Genomic DNA, 16,661 nt, shown 5'->3' with positions numbered 1-16,661 from the left:
CTGAGAATTTTAGAACATTTTTTTGTAAGTCCAACGTAAAGAACAGGAATATTTTCACAGGACTATTCAATTGATTTCTAATCACACAGAAAACCTTATCAAAGAAGATTTAGTAACAGAATCGATTTTTGAAGAATTTGAAATGCTTTTATCGCCTTCATTAATGGACTGACAGATTAAGTGTTTGAAGTAGAAGAAAAGTTATAAGCCACGAAACTCCTATAAAATAATCAAAAAGGATTAGAATTGAAGTAATTATAATGCTCTAAATTGGAAGTGTTTTATTGTCTATAAAAATAAAGGGAATGTATTATAATTTGTACTTAAAATGTACGGTCATTTTTGAAATAAAAATAAATTTACAAAGGCTTATAAAGCTTTAGTAAGCGAGACATCCATCAATTTTAATACTATAAATTTCGTTTAGTGACTAGACGTTTTCTCAATGACCAACGAACATAAAAATTACAGATAAATACTATGTTATAATAATACTAGTTATGTATATGAAATATAAAATCTTCATTAATTTTTTCCCTTATCAGGGCGGCTTAGTCTAAATTTAAATTTTATAAAGATCACAATAGTTAGGGATATCTGAAACTGTCTTCTTCCTCAAACGGTTGTTCGCGTAACAAACCTTCTTGATCCTCATCCAAATGCCTTTGAGGAAATGTTAAACCATCTCCCAAACTGCGTAAAACAAAATACAATAAGATTTTTTTTCTCTATTTGGCTAATTTTGCCTAGTAAGCTAACTATCTTTTCTATGGCATCTCCAAAAGTAACAAAATTAAATATATACCACTTTCCAATTGAGCCTTTTTTTAAGAAATTTCATTGCTAAAGCCCCGTCTACATTGTTTTACCTGTCAGGTAAGCCGACATAAAAACTAGCATACGCACTGGAAGTTTTACCTGTCAATTATAGTATATATATATATAGTATATATATAGTATATAGTGTTTGGTGAAGTTGAAAAGAAAAAACATGAAATTTTACTACAAAATTGTATTTATGGTTTAAATTTCCATTTGGTGACAATCACTAAATATCTCCTAAATAATTTTGTAAAATTACATTATTTTGTGAAACTATGCAAAAACATTATATTTTAAGTCGGTTATTAAATATCCAAATTATATTTTTGTAAATTTATGTTTTTTTTTCAATGTGGGCAAAAGGATAGTTTTCTTGTAAAACTGAATGATTCCGTCAGTTCTCTAGAATGGTCTTCTGTCAATTCAGTTCAAGTAAAACGGACAGTTTTTTATTCTACACACAAGGTTTTACTTAATACGTTTTGACTGAACGGGTAGAACGTTTTGTAGACAGGGGCTTAAAATGGAAGGCTGTATACAATACTTTACTTGAAATTTTTCTACCAGGCAATTGTAATCAGACTGTGTGTATCAGAAAAGCATGTAGTTAGTTAGGGTCAAGCAACTTAAGGTTGTTAATTTAAACGTGTAAGGTCAAACAAATCATAAACAAAAAATTAAATCAAGTGAAAAACATTTATTTAGAAAATTAACAATAATCGTATTAAGTACTATAAATGTTTTATTTAATGTATAGATATTTCAGTATGGTCTGGATTCAGTTTGCTCGTCTCATTTTCTAGGCACCGGCGTCTGCTTAGGAAAAAATCCTCTTTTTATTATATATTTTTGGACGGCGTTAAAGCTTTCAGTCATGCACTACTGTCAAAACAAATCAACACCCAATACCTACTGTTGTGCTCATCTTCTCACAATTTATTATTTAAAAAAAACGTTTCGTTATGTTAGTATCTAAAAAAGTCTATGTATTGATTAACAACGTTGCATAAAACATTCAAGCGTTTTTATAAAAAAAATATTTCGCTAAAAGCATTTTATGCAAAAAAACTGTGATTGTGCTATTTGTAGTCTTTCAAAAACTTTTGGCTAATACAAAATCTTACTGATAAATAAAAGCTTTAAAATTCCGTATTGACAGAATTATTTAATAATTTATTATAATTAAAATCTTAATTTACAGAACAGGCAGATTTGATTTTAACATATTTATTTTTTTTAATTTAAGAAAGCTAGAACATTCTTTAAACAAATTAAAGGGTATTAAATCAACTTTTAATACATAACCAAAAATATCAATAACTGTGACAAAATATCTATAAATGTGACATTTGAGTTCAAAACTTGACTCAACTAGGGTTCCCAACCGTCCCGGTTTGGCCGGGATTAACTAGGAATCAGAAAGTTTGTCCCGGCGAAAGTTTTGCCTGGACACTAAAAAAGGGTATACTACACACATAATATATTTTAATTTCTAATATTCACTGTTTTGTTTCAATTATTTAAAAGCTTAAAAATAATTGTCCCGGAATCGCCGATGCTCAAGTTGGGAACCCTAGACTCAACACACCTTTTTTAATGAATGTTCTAGCTTAAAAGATAAAAAAGTTAAAAGCTTTTTAAATATGAGACAAATTAAAATACCAACATTCTGCCAGTTCTATAAACTTTAATTTAATGTTAATTTTCCTAAACCAACACACATTATAATTAGTAAGTACAAAAGATAGATTTTACAGCCATAGTGATTATATTTTAATAAATAAGTAAAAAATTAATTTGCACAACTAGTGAGCAATAGGCAAATTCAAATGATCTAACCTGTTTTGAATGCTGTCCATAGAATGGTAAGAGCTCTGTTGGTGCCTTGAATGTATAGGGTATTGAATACCATCACCCAAACTAGAAAAGTATTTTATTTAAAAATTAGCTTTGAATTGCAAGTAAATCCATACACCAATTTGTCTTTAGTTTAAATTAACAAACTTTAAATAATTGACCCAACTGTTGTCATGTACACAATTGTAGGTAAGAGTTAGGAAAAATTATTAAACACAAAAAAAACGTACCTGGTGCTGATGGGAAGGAACCATAATTTGGGATCTTCTCCAAATACCTCTTTAAAATTCCTGTAACGTCCTAAATGGAAGCCATATTTATCAGCACCCACTCCTCTAAAGCTGGGAGGTCTGAAGGCTTCTAAATAACATTAACCATTAGATTATTATATGAATATTAGTGATTAATAAATAGAATTAAAAATCAACATACCAAGCGTAGTTCTATTTTCCAAGACCAAGTAACAGTGGTATCCGAACAAGGACATTAAACTAATTCCAAACATCACCGCAACAAAGAAGAGAAACAAAATATGGAACCTACTCATTCCTTGCAAATTTCCCTAAAATGATTGATAGTTCGGATATTAAGATAAAAATTTAATGAATATGAAAGCATATTTACCCTCCAGAATGCAATAAAATAAGGCAGAGATGTCAAGCAAATATATATACAATAAATTAATGCATATCCAAGGAATAATATAAAGAATTTGTAGTTTGTAAAACAAACACAATTGTTTATCCATGGACAGTGGTGGTCCATTTTTAATACACATTCACCACATACAGAGCAATGATGCGTCCTGTCTGGTTTAACAGTTTTACATTTGTCACAGAACCTTACACTTCCTCCAATGGTTACATTAGTTATAGGTAAATTTTTTGCACAGTTGTCCAATATTCTGTTTTGCATTTCAAGGGAATCACTGTGGTTTATGTATTCTTCAAAATCTGTGTCATTTATTTTAAACTAGAAAACAGCATTTAGAGTATTTATGTTGATAAGCCTCACGCACTTACATTATTAGGAACCTTTCCAATATCGGTAAAAATTGCTTGAACATAAGACCAACAAAACATGAAGAAAAACAAATGATAAAATATAAGATATACTATCTGGCCTAGTGTATTTTCAACTGTAACTGAAAAGAAAGATATATATTAAAATTATAGTGAAGTGAGATTAGTTTAAAGCCATTGAGAACAAGCGACATACTTAAACATAACTGGACAACATATGCATAATACGACCAAGCAACAATTGTAACAAGAAATAAAACTGGTATCCATTTAACAGCTTTTAAACACCAGAAGCAGGGCCCTTTGTGTTCGGTCCCGCTAATAGCCATAACGACAAGATTTTAACCCTGTCTCAGTCTCATTTCAAAAATACACATAAGTTAGTAATATAGGGTGGGGTTTTAAATAGAATATTAACCTAAAAAATAATAAAACATTTCTTAATGCTGGTAAACATTTTACATACTTGTTGTTTTCTTACTGAAAACTATTCTGGGCATTTTTTAAATAATAATAATTATAAACTTCTCTACACTTTCGAGCAATGGATGTTTCGATTGTTTAGTAACTTTAACTTTAAGATATTTGATACTTTTATTGGCACTACTTTTAGGATATGACAGATCAATGCCGTCTCTAATACTGGACTAGGGATGTTCGATTTAAATCGATTCTTCAGAAAATCGATCTTTTGACATGCGATTCCGATTTTTTGAATCTATCCAAAACAGATTTTTTATAGAATCGATTCATTTAGACCGAGATCGAATCGTCATGCAACCATCAAATTTTATGCTCAATTTCAGAGGATATCATATAAAAAGAAATTAATCTACACCATCTGCACTTAACCGGGGTAATCCGCCGTGGTTTCGTGTCAATCGAAAACACCTTTTTTCTAAGCCTTTTTTAAATTCATTTTCAGGACGTTGTTGGATGGCGCTCGAGCGTTGTTCTCTACCTTCTCTACACAGGTTCTCTATTACGCCAGTAAAAGCGTGCTGTGTATTTCTATCCTTTAATAATAATTAGTTTCTGAACAAAGAGGGAATAAACATGCTCAGTGCGAACTGACTATACTAATCCAAAAAATGGAATTATATAAATCTGTGATTATATCAGGGTTGCCACAAGAAAATTTTTGATTGTGCAGAACTTGACCTTAAAAATGTGTAGCATTGTGTAGCAATCCATGACCAATAATTGTAAACTATCCAATAAGACCAAGAATAAGACGTAAAATCGCCAAATTTTAAAGCATAAATAAGAATCTCGATAAGAGTCTCACTTCCACTCGTTTGTATACGTCAATATATTCATTTTCCATTTCATTTCTTCTCATGCCAGCAAATATTGCAATGACGTCAAAATTGATGTCGCGAAACTAACGATTTTATGGAAAAATTAGACCGGTTATGAAGTCTGTTTAAAAACTGTAAACAATTCAGGACTGTTTAATCGGCCAAATTTGTCCATAGAAACTTCAATTCTTTGCTGATATGGGAGGAAAAGTGAAATAGGAATTGAATATTATTCACGTATGCTAACGAGTGGACCGAACTACAGTGAAATTTGGCCTCTGAATTTGGCCAAAGTACGTGTTATGTATTTTTAAGGAATTAAGCAATCCTGTCTATTTACCGTTTTTGACTCGACCAATAGATGACCGAAAATGATATTTGTCAGTTCAAAATTTAAAGTTCACTTGCTTTAATGTAACTTAGATAACTTAAAAGCAAAAAAAAACAGCTTTTGTCAGCTGATTTACTGTTCTGGTATTATTTTTTATAATAAATATGTAAATTCTCAAAATGTGTAGCACAGGCCATTGTGGTGTAGCCACAAAATATACACCATGTAGCTGTGCAGTCATGGAAGCAAATGTGTAGCAAAATACACAATTGTGTAGCTTGTGGCAACCCTGGATTATATATTTTTATATTTGACGTTTGACGATGATTGACATTTTCTTGAAATCCTGAAATCGTTGTTTGTCAAGTAATAAACATGTCAAGTTTTTCTTTATTTTGTTTTATGTTTTGTGTCTTTATATGTAAAAAAGTCATAAAAAATGGAAATATATATTTTTAAGGTAATGGTGTGGATCCGGTGGCTGACCTTGAAACGAGTTTTTGCTGCATATAGTCACAGACACTACGTATGCGCACATCTTCGATGTTGCCAGATTGCAAGTTATTTTGGAATTATTTTCAGTAGAAATCAAATATGTGCTTTTCTGTGTTTTTTTTGTCAATATATACAGTATGATCGAAAAATCGGCGTCCAGTTGGCTGGGAAATGACGATTGAGGACATTTCCCATATAAAATATCAGCGATCTTCATTTCATAGTTATCGCTGACGCTATTTTTTTCAATCATAGTACGCGGTATATTATTTATATTATTATTTTAATATTTCGCACAACACATGAAACGTGAACGCTTATTATGTATTTTTATAGTCAATAAAATTAAATAGAAATAAAATTCTAGATTCCTATAATTAATCTAATTGCTCTACATTATTATGCTATACGCAACTATACGTTTAAAAAGTGCTTTATTAAAAATTCGGTAAATATTAAAAGGGATGTGTCCAAGTTTTTTTTTATTTTTAAATGCTGTAGCTCCATGTCATGTTCATAATAGGTTTTTTTTAACATTCCATCAAAACTATGGAGGCCTTAAAAGGTCTTTTAGCCTCCGTAATTAAAATTGTAGAATCAGCTTGAGCAACATTTACAGTTAACTTGTTTAATTCTGCTTATACATATATTGCATTAATTTTTCTGCTACCTTAAGATTTCTCTATTCTTACACCTAATTTATATGATTTTCTTAGCATAATATGATTTATAAACCATATTTTCCTAATGGAAGGATGGAATAGGATATGCAAAATTAAGATATTTTAACATTTATTTTCCAGACAAAGCATAATATAGTATTAAGATTAAGATATGACAAATATTATAAGAAAGATCTTAATATAAATCACAAACTAATTACAAACTAATCTTAATTTGGTCTTGCATAAACACAGGTGTAAAACTAATAAGATCAAAACTCAACTTTCACCATATTGTCAAGATTTGGCATTATAGGAAACAATAAATTGCAGCAACTTAAGAAAAGAATATCAAAGTACACAATATTAAATACTGTAATGTTTTCTACGACACAAACCATCTCCCTTCTAAAGAGAAAAAGATAAAACATAAAGCTTATTTTAGTCTTATCAACACACTCTTCGATAAAATATATGTCTAAAATTGCTCTTAATCCACTAACTTGATATTTTTAAGAAATTATTATAATAAAAAAAATATATATATATATATATATATATATATATATATATATATATATATATATATATATATATATATATATATATATATATATATATATATATATATATATATATATATATATATATATTATATTAAAATATTATAATCAAAGTATATTATATTAGTAACATTATAGGTAAGATGTTACCTCTATCTCCCATTGACGTGTATTGTTATGTATAAGACTCGTCATGGTAGTATTTCAAAACATCAATACATATAATCAAAACTATTGTTGCCTGTAAATAACTAAAAATTAAATAACTTGAAAGAAATAAAATAATTCTAATAAGTTTAAAACCATTAAGAAGAAATCTGTACATGATAATTTTTAATTCTAATGTAAATATATAAATAAATGTTATTATTATTACAATTTTATATATTCATAACTCTTTCAATTCACAATCTTTATTATCCTTCTTATCTTAATTTTGGATATCAAGATAAATCTGAAATTATAAAATTAATTATATAGAATTTGTATTATTATTGATTAAAAAAAAAATTTTCAACTGCAAATAATTCGAAAATAAACTGCAATTTGGCAACATCGAAGATGTGCGCTTGCGTAGTATCGATGATCAAATGCAGCAAATATGGCCTTCAAGGTCAGCCACCGGCCACCGGATCCACACCATACCATTTTTAATTTATTGTGAAAATGGAAAATCAGAGTAAAAAATTGAATTAAAAAAATCGATTCTCACTAAGGTCGATTTTTTAGCTTGCGATTTTTTTTGTATCGATTCGCGGTCATTAGATCTAGATCGATCTAAAAAATCCATAAAAAATTGATTCTTTTTACAGAATCACATCCTATACTGGACACTGGACAGATGTTAAATCACAGTGTTAAATGCCATTACAGATGTATACAGTCTATTATGTTTTTTTTTTCCTTATGTTAAGAAGAGAGGGCGCTTTTCGAAGTTACAGTTTTCTTTTATGGGACAAATGAACTATTTCTGTAACCAGCCCTGACAAGCCCCGATTAGCCCTAACCTTACTTTTGGTCAAATTTTAGACATGTCAGCGGGGTTTATGCAATAAAAAGGATAAACAATTAAAATATCTAATGAGGTATCAACTTTTCGTGAAATTAAATAAACCTGATCTCGACCCTCCCGATCAAGTCTTTGCCAAGAATAATTCAGATCTGGTGTCTGAAACTAAAAATATTATACTTGTGGAAAACCCAGAAAAACGTAAGAGTACTGAAAGGCTTCCTGAAAATGAGAAAGAAGCATTCCGGTATGAGATACCGCAAGTAAGAGCCTCGCTTACATTAAAGGTTAGCCCCAGTAATAATTCTATAGATTCAAATCAACAAAAAAAATTCGTAACAATGTGTAATCCTAATAATATACCAAGTTGTCAGCCTGAAAACGATACTAAAACGAGCATAATTGATAATAAATCGATGCCAAGTAACAGCCCTTTACCAGAATGTAAAAAAAAGTCTTGCAACAATTATAAGAAGATGGTGCTCAAATCAGTTCCTGCTAATAAATCTACTTATAATGGACAAGCCGAAGATAAAGATTTTGAAATACCTTTGGAAGAATCCTTGCAGGCAGTAGAGGAATTTATTAAGAGAGAGCAGGAATTAGCAAAATGGCATATAGGTGAGATTGTTTTAGCTAAATGGAAGGGAAACGGTCTTTACTACAAAGCAAAAATTACAGAAATTTTGATCTCTGGACTGGTAAGACTCTCTATACGAAATTGTGGCACACAGTAATTAATTGCATTATTATTTAGGTAACAGTTTTGTTTGATTCATATGATGTTATAGAAGAAATTGATTATAGAGACTTATGCAAATATTTCAGAAAAACCAGCAATTTTAAGAAGAAGGGATTGCCTAGTAAGGATAAAGTACAGCTTGAATTACCGACATTTAATGGCAATCATGAAAAGAAATTTCGTAGGAGGAATAAAAGATCTCTTGGGCAATTTTGTTTTGTTTCTTTCTATAAAAAAGCCAATAAATGTGGGAAAAAAAGATTAGTGGCTTCTCATAGAAAAGTGAAAGCATTAAAAATTATAAGAAACAAAATTACCACGTGGCATATCTAAGATTATTTATAGAGTAAGGAAGATGTGTGGAATTAATTCCTTTTGAAATGTTCGTCATAAATGTGATTTTTCCTGTGTTACTAAATTATTCAATATATAAAAATTCTAGATAGAAATTTTTTAACATACACGCTATAATTAATTGATCTTTAAATCTTATTGCCAAAAAAAAGCAAAGTATATTTTTCTAACTAAATTCAAAATATGCTTAATTTTTCCACGGATTTATGAAAGAATATAGCCACTACTCTCAACATACACATTTATGTTGTGATGTAACTGTGTTTTATATCTATTAATTGGACTTTTGTTATGTAATTTTTACATTTAGTCTGTTATATGAGACTGATTATTAAATAATTATGATAAGATATAATAAGTTATCTTCAGATACATATCTCGCCTTTCATCATTATTTTTTTATTATAGATCAATTGTGTTTTCTTTAGTGATTTTTTTTATTCAATAATGTTGTTTTAAGTAAAATAAAATAATTAAATGTATACAGAAGAGTTTTTTTACCTACAATAAATTATTTTTAGACTTAATTAAGACTAGTTTTCTAGTAACATTTATTAAAAATAGTGATATAAAATTTTAAATTAGACAATAAAAAAATATATTTACAAAAAATATACACAACATAATAGACTTTATATCCTCTTCTTTTTAGGAATCTGAAATAACAAATATTTTCAATTATGAAACAATCATTATAAGCATATAAAATACAGGCAATTTAGTCCAGCTAATATTCTCTATAATCTAAATAACTATGTTGTGGACATTCCTCTGGGTACTGATAAAACAGAATTGGTTTTGTGTGATAAATAGACTTGCCTTGGTTTGATTCAAGAATTGCATTTTTATAAATCTGCTCTAGTTGAGGCTGTACGTAGCCTAAAAGAGGCCTATCGCTCGGCTCAGCAGCCCAACATTGTTCCATAAGATTCCAACATGCTCGGTTGAAATATGATAGACATTCAGGTCTTATACCTTAAAAGAAGTTTTTTATACTTCTATTTTTAACAAAATTGGATAATACCTTTTCTCACACTGTTCCACAACTGTTCTTTGTTTTGAAACTGATCAAAATGAGTAGGCAATTTCACTTGACCAGCACAAATGTACCAAAACAATATTCCAAATGCATACACATCCACACTTGAGTCATACCTTCCACTTAACAATTCTGGAGCCATATGAACTGGAGTACCCACTATACTGCCTGACATCATGGCTTCAGGTATGCAAAACCCAAAATCTGTCAATTTGGCACGATCTTCATTATCCAACTAGAAAAAAGTTATATGTTAATGCCATAACCAAAAATGGCGAACGCGCACACTATTTTTTTAAATAATACTCACTAAAACATTTTTAAGTTTTATATCTCTGTGGACAAGACCTTGGGAATGTAAGTATCTAATGCCTTCAATAACGTCAATAGCTATGCGTAATCGGGTTTGCCAGGATAAACCATTCCGCAAACCGCAGTATAAATCTCTTATCATCCGCTCCATTATTAATAGTACTGCCGGGGAACTACCGCCACCATAACTGTAATCAATCACAGATCCTCTTAATTTTACGATTCTGGGATGTTCCAAAATCGTTCTGTAAATAAATCAATTTAATTTAGGAGTTTAGTGAGGAATTCATTTTTTTTTCTTGCCTAGTGTAATAAAATTCCATTGCCAGGTCGTTCCAGTGTCTGTCATCAGGTGGAACAACAGATTTAAAAGCACAAGGGTTTATATTACCCCATGGTTCACAAGACGACACAACACCATACTGTCCTCGCCCTATTTCCTTTATTTGTTTAGGCATGCCCCATCTTACCAAGTCACACAGTGATGTGCTTTCTAAAGCCAGCCTGGCAAATCTGGGGGCATGTCTTTTTCTAATAGCAATCCTCTGTTCTTCCGTGTGTTCCAGCTGACCAGACAATTGATTTTCTAAACTTCTCATTGCAGATTGAAAAGATTCATGTGATGATTTGACATGTTCTTGGAACTAATAGAATAATTATGTAATATTTATAAAAACATCTTAACAAAAAATATACCTGTAATGAAATAGTTTTGGCTAGTTTTGAGGCACTTAAGGAATCAATCATGTTTGTAACTACTTGGAGTTGCCACTGTAGATTACAGTGAACTTGAGAATTGGAAGACCAAGGTGATGTGAATGTATTTAACAAAGCCCTCAAACGGTCGACGAATGTGTGAACTACAGAGAATGATGTGGGCGTTTTTAATTCGATGTTATACGCTGCAGAAACGATTTGTTTTACAGCATCTGAAGCAGATAAATTGCCCTCTAATTCGTGACAGTTCCTCTCTAAACTTTCCAAACATCTTTTTAATGTACCAGTAAAGCTTTCTTGAAGACAACCAACTGATTTCACTATCCTGTTTGCCACTGATGTACTCAGTCTTTTTAGTACTAGCTGTTGGATTTCCATTGTAACAACTTTTGGTGAGGTTTGTGTTGAACCTGCAATAAGGACAGCTATGTCTATACCAAACAATTCATATTAAATATCTTTTCTACTAACTCGTTGAACTGTATTCCTCCAAAACTTCAGCAACATTAGACTTTATTTCCTGAAGAGTGCTTTGTATAATTGCAGTAATTTCTTCTTGCTGTTCACAAGCTATTTTCATCAAAGTTTTATACAGCTTGTATTCAATGTCCTGGGCATATAAAATTCTTCTAGGTGTTATTTGAATTTCTCTAGCCATATCAAAGGCACAAAGAATAAATTTTCTTAAATAATCGCTGTGTATCTAGAAGACAATGAAATATTAAAATAATAACTTAATATAATATTAAGTTATACATAATTATAATTACCTGACTTAGACACCCTGCCAATTTTAGTACAGTGGACTTTAAAATATTTCTAATAAATAAATTAAATTTATCATTAATTAATTTATCACTCATAAAATCATTATCCAGAGAACAATCAAGGCAAAATGATTTTTTACTTAGCAATTCATCAGTCTTGTCAGAATCAAGCTCACTATTAATATATCCTAGAAGAAATATAATAAATATATTTTAACACCCCCAGAATTTTTATTACCTAGCCTAATAAGCTGGTCTCTTAAACAACCTAACTTTATATCACTTGCTTGATTGCAGCTTTCAACTACATGTTTTTCTGATTCAGTTAAAGATTCAGTACTCATGGATGAAATTTTTGCCTCCAAATTACAATTATCTGCTAAACTAACAAAGAGAAATGGTATTTCGTAAATAGTTTTTAAATTTCTTATTTCTTGAATATTCTAAAAAAATATTCTTAATATACTATGCCTTTTTGGACTTTTTAACTTGCTTACCAAATCACTTAATTGATTCTCAGAAACAGCATATACTATCACAGGTAAAATGTTTTCCATTACTTTTTCTAATACTTCACCTAATTCATTGGGCGAACAGTCCGGCGGTATTAAGATTTTGACATTTTCTTTTAAAACATTATGTTTTAAAATAACTTCCAATGAAGGGCAGTGATCCAACAAGCTTTCATTATCACCTCTTCGAAGATCCTCTTCAGGAATGCAATCCCAAAAGCCTTCATGCGCTTTTAGATTTTCTACAATTTCAATTTCGTTTCCAAGAGTCAGGTGAATGCTTTTAGTAGGACCATACTTTATTGTCACCTTAAAGGTAGGTATTATCAATTAAGTATTTATGTATCAATTTTAAGTTGAAATATACTTACATGTCTCCATTGAGAGCTGGCAGTAGGGAGGATGTTTTGTCCAAGTAATATATTAACAAATAGAGCTTTAGCATGACAGGACTGCCCAAAAATCAGCAAAAGTGGTTCGCGCTCTATTTTTACAGCCAGTTGTTCGAGAGCATCTGTAAATGTCTGCTCACATATATCCCCTAAAAATACTATTAATTAAAAACTGTAAAAACTTAAGGTCTTCCTTATACTCACTTCCAATTTGCAGAACATGATTAATATCATTTAATGATGATTGAGTCTCCTGGATGATTCTTCTTAAACTTTGACAATGCTTGAGATACCATTTAAATTCTTTGGGAATTTCAGACAACATTCTTTATGATTTTATGCGAACCGAATATAAAAATACTGATCGATTTAATGTAACATATTTAACATAACTACAATAAAGTTTTTAATAACACTGTTTTCAAATGCCGTCCATTTAAGGGTAAAAAAAATAAACTGAATTTCAAGAAATTGCATTGACATGCAGACAATGAGGATTTATTCTTTAACTTAATTTGATTTAACTTATAGTGCTGAAAATAAAGTATGACTATTCTTATTATCGGAAGAAAATTATAGCGGTATTATACAACATTGCTCAGTAAAATAACATTTGTGTAAATCTGACACTGACACATCCAGGTTATGTTTTTTAAAGTAAACGTCAAAAAAATTAAATATTGTTTTCGAAACTTTTATTCACCTTAATGTATCCACCTAAATGTTAATCAACACTTCAAGCCCTTTACATTTCCTACATTAATTATAACACAGCTCTTTTTAACATTTCCAAACTGCGCTCGCTAAAAGTTACTTTTTGAAATAATTGTTAGTTGATCTAGTCCAAGATTATTACGATTATTTCTTATTACAATGAAGAATATAACTAACATTAACAGGATATATTACGTTTATAAATATTAGAAATTAAATTGAGGAGAAAAAAAGCTGAAGATAAGGCAGTTTTTAAATTTCCCGCGATATCGCCATAATTCCAAATAGAAATATTTTATAATACGCATGTCTCATCAAAGGTGGCACAACGGGGGTTTTAGAGAGCCAAAAATATTTCTGTTTTGTGATAAAAACTGTAAATTTCATATAAATTCAATATGTAAATTATATCGTATCGAGTAAGCTGCCGTAAATATATTTGAAAGAACTTATTATACAGTTAATTACGCTGGAAAAATAATTTTTATTTTTATCCGATTTGACCTAACGTACGTGCCGCTAATGTGCATCTAGTACATTCCGGAACAGTCGTGAGTATTCTTGTCGATATAACCTTTAAATAAAAGCGGACGCGCGTCAATGGGAGTGTAATCGAGTGTATTGTCCGATCGAGATTCGAGAAGAACGTTAGTGAAGCGATACTTTCCATTTATTGTGATATTATTAAGTGGCATCTGTGAGTGCGTAAAAAACCTTTAATATGGGAAAGGATTATTACAAAACATTGGGAATAGCCAAAGGCGCCAGCGACGATGATATTAAAAAGGCTTATCGAAAATTAGCTTTAAAATACCATCCAGACAAAAATAAGACACCTGGCGCTGAGGAGAAGTTTAAGGAAGTAGCAGAGGCTTACGAAGTTCTATCTGATAAGAAAAAACGTGACATATACGATCAGTACGGCGAAGAAGGTCTCAAAGGAGGTGTCAACGCAGGTGGTGGATCTGGTGGTCCTGGAAACTTCTCCTACACATACCATGGAGACCCAAGGGCCACATTTGCTCAATTCTTCGGAAATTCTACTCCGTTTTCTGCCTTCTTCGACTTTGGCAACAATGGAAGAATGTTTGGTATGCATGATGATGATATGGATGTAGATGATCCCTTTGCTTCCCTCAGTGGAGGTCCCCAAAGAGGAGGCCCTGGCGGAGCCTTTAGAAGCCACTCGTTCAATTTCCAGAGTCCTAACAGGAACAAGGATAAAATCCAGGATCCACCAATAGAGCACGATTTGTATGTGTCACTGGAAGACATCACTAAAGGCTGTACAAAGAAAATGAAGATCAGCAGAAAAGTTTTACAACCAGATGGATCTACTAAGAAAGAAGATAAAGTTTTGACTATTAATGTTAAGCCTGGATGGAAGGCTGGAACTAAAATCACATTCCAACGTGAGGGAGATCAAGGGAGAAACAAGATTCCAGCTGATATTGTGTTCATCATCAGGGACAAGCCTCATCCATTATTTAAACGAGAGGGCAGTGATATTAGATATACAGCTAAAATTTCGCTCAAACAGGTAGGTTTCATTAATTTCTTTTCTAATTCAGTGAAACTTTTGCACTCAGTTTTGATTATAAAATTAGAATTTCTATATTGTGCTAATTATAGCCAGTTTTACTTGACCTACTGTGACGCCAGTTACCAAAAATAATGTCCTGGCTATTTTAGGATTTTTTATATAAATTTTATGTATATTGTGGATTATGTATTTATATATACTAATAGAATTTTTTACTTTGTTTCAGGCCTTGTGTGGGTGCACAGTGGAAGTACCAACAATGTCAGGCAAAACAATACCACTGCATTATACAAATGAAATAATCAAGCCAAATACAACCAGACGCATCCAAGGATATGGCTTGCCCTTACCCAAAGAACCATCACGTAAGGGCGATCTTATTCTGAACTTTGACATCAAGTTTCCAGAGAATCTTTCACAGTCTGTCAAGGATATTTTATATGATACTTTACCAAATTAATTTTTGACTAATTTTAAGTTTAAGAGTGAATGCAATTGTGCGTTTTAGTACAGTTGAATGAGAGCTGACTATGTAATAATGTGTTTTTGCTTTTAATTTTTAATCAGACTATATTTCTTTTAATATGATAGGTAACTTAAATGAACAGTTCCATATTTATTTAAAAAATATATATATTAAATAAATTTTAATTTTAATGTACTGATATAAAATGTTTTTGTGTAAATACTTCCTGTGTATTTTTTATTTGGGTTATGATTATTTGATAGATTAAGTAAGTTTAATACTTTGTAAATTTTCTTAGTATTAAATATAGATTTAATAAATTATTATTTTTTAATTTAGCTTTCGATGATTTTCCCGCCCTAAAAAAATTAATCTTTTCTTTAAGAAGACATTAATATAATTATTTAGGGATTGAGTGAAAAGTTTGTTTTAAAAAATTAGTTAAATTGAGTCAGATGTTAACATTTTTTTCAAATAAACTATTTTAAACGTTGGTGATTTTATTTCCATTTTAAATCCAATGTCAATCGCTCATTCCCTATGTGGGTTTTATTTGCAAGTTGATTTATAAGGTCATCTTAACGTTTTTTTTATTTAACAATATCAGCATGCCAAATGTGAGTTTTCAAGGTGCTGGATACATAGTTTCTCCTGGTATAAAAATATTGCTGCAAAGGACACACAATTCATGGATAAAAATACTGGGAATATTTTATTTACAGATAGTTTTAAACCGAGACGGTGTATTTATTGTCTGATTAATAGCAGAACCCATATATAGTGGAGACGAGTTGGCGGTCAATATCATATTTATTTCCAAAATGTGTAGACGTAGGTATTGCAAGCCTTTCTTTTTTGCCTCCCACCCACCTTACTTTCTAACTGATCTGTTATTGCTCTCAGTTATAACATTTTTTTAATAAGTTTCACGTTATTATTTCAAAATCCAATCAACGAGTTCTAGATCAAGCGCCATAAAAGAGTGTTATCATAATTTCGATTTTTTTATGTATAATGGACTTAAAATAAATAATGAGCAGT

At 30.6% G+C, this 16,661-nt stretch overlaps 4 protein-coding genes across 11 annotated transcripts; 2 read left to right on the top strand and 2 right to left on the bottom strand.

The window, feature by feature from the left end:
• Nucleotides 1-261: 261 nt before the first annotated feature.
• Nucleotides 262-4,331, bottom strand: LOC115882555 (palmitoyltransferase ZDHHC15B). 5 transcript variants are annotated; one of them, XM_030900715.1, is made up of 8 exons: nucleotides 4,183-4,331; nucleotides 3,898-4,119; nucleotides 3,702-3,823; nucleotides 3,304-3,651; nucleotides 3,112-3,241; nucleotides 2,910-3,039; nucleotides 2,662-2,742; nucleotides 1,500-1,638 (listed from the first exon to the last, which is right to left on the bottom strand). In XM_030900715.1, exons 2-8 carry the CDS (start codon nucleotides 4,028-4,030, stop codon nucleotides 1,569-1,571), a joined length of 1,014 nt encoding a protein of 337 aa, XP_030756575.1. In that variant the 5' UTR covers nucleotides 4,031-4,119; nucleotides 4,183-4,331; the 3' UTR covers nucleotides 1,500-1,568. The 5 variants fall into 5 exon arrangements, with proteins under 5 accessions (XP_030756577.1, XP_030756575.1, XP_030756579.1 ...); XM_030900719.1 differs by having other exon boundaries at nucleotides 1,505-1,794; XM_030900716.1 differs by having other exon boundaries at nucleotides 1,507-1,635.
• A 3,725-nt stretch (nucleotides 4,332-8,056) lies between these two features.
• On the top strand, nucleotides 8,057-9,640 carry LOC115882554. The gene is made up of 2 exons (XM_030900714.1): nucleotides 8,057-8,763; nucleotides 8,820-9,640. The coding sequence occupies exons 1-2, from the start codon at nucleotides 8,134-8,136 to the stop codon at nucleotides 9,135-9,137; spliced, it is 948 nt and encodes a 315-aa protein (XP_030756574.1). The 5' UTR covers nucleotides 8,057-8,133; the 3' UTR covers nucleotides 9,138-9,640.
• A 63-nt stretch (nucleotides 9,641-9,703) lies between these two features.
• On the bottom strand, nucleotides 9,704-13,566 carry LOC115882553 (dual serine/threonine and tyrosine protein kinase-like). 4 transcript variants are annotated; one of them, XM_030900711.1, is made up of 12 exons: nucleotides 13,102-13,566; nucleotides 12,877-13,055; nucleotides 12,491-12,814; nucleotides 12,232-12,436; nucleotides 11,997-12,181; nucleotides 11,698-11,929; nucleotides 11,206-11,636; nucleotides 10,813-11,153; nucleotides 10,508-10,754; nucleotides 10,183-10,432; nucleotides 9,870-10,133; nucleotides 9,704-9,814 (listed from the first exon to the last, which is right to left on the bottom strand). In XM_030900711.1, exons 1-11 carry the CDS (start codon nucleotides 13,220-13,222, stop codon nucleotides 9,886-9,888), a joined length of 2,763 nt encoding a protein of 920 aa, XP_030756571.1. In that variant the 5' UTR covers nucleotides 13,223-13,566; the 3' UTR covers nucleotides 9,704-9,814; nucleotides 9,870-9,885. The 4 variants fall into 4 exon arrangements, with proteins under 4 accessions (XP_030756571.1, XP_030756573.1, XP_030756569.1 ...); XM_030900713.1 differs by having other exon boundaries at nucleotides 9,706-9,814; nucleotides 9,978-10,133; nucleotides 13,102-13,559; XM_030900709.1 differs by lacking the exon at nucleotides 9,704-9,814 and having other exon boundaries at nucleotides 9,834-10,133.
• Nucleotides 13,567-14,185: 619 nt separating this feature from the next.
• LOC115882552 (dnaJ protein homolog 1) lies at nucleotides 14,186-15,954 on the top strand. Its single transcript, XM_030900708.1, has 2 exons — nucleotides 14,186-15,151; nucleotides 15,381-15,954. Exons 1-2 carry the CDS (start codon nucleotides 14,333-14,335, stop codon nucleotides 15,612-15,614), a joined length of 1,053 nt encoding a protein of 350 aa, XP_030756568.1. The 5' UTR covers nucleotides 14,186-14,332; the 3' UTR covers nucleotides 15,615-15,954.
• Nucleotides 15,955-16,661: the final 707 nt, after the last annotated feature.

The sequence above is a fragment of the Sitophilus oryzae genome, unplaced genomic scaffold, assembly GCF_002938485.1.
Source record: "Sitophilus oryzae breed Bouriz unplaced genomic scaffold, Soryzae_2.0 scaffold_177_pilon_pilon, whole genome shotgun sequence".
NCBI lineage: Eukaryota > Metazoa > Arthropoda > Insecta > Coleoptera > Curculionidae > Sitophilus > Sitophilus oryzae.
This window is presented reverse-complemented; position numbering and strand designations above follow the sequence as displayed.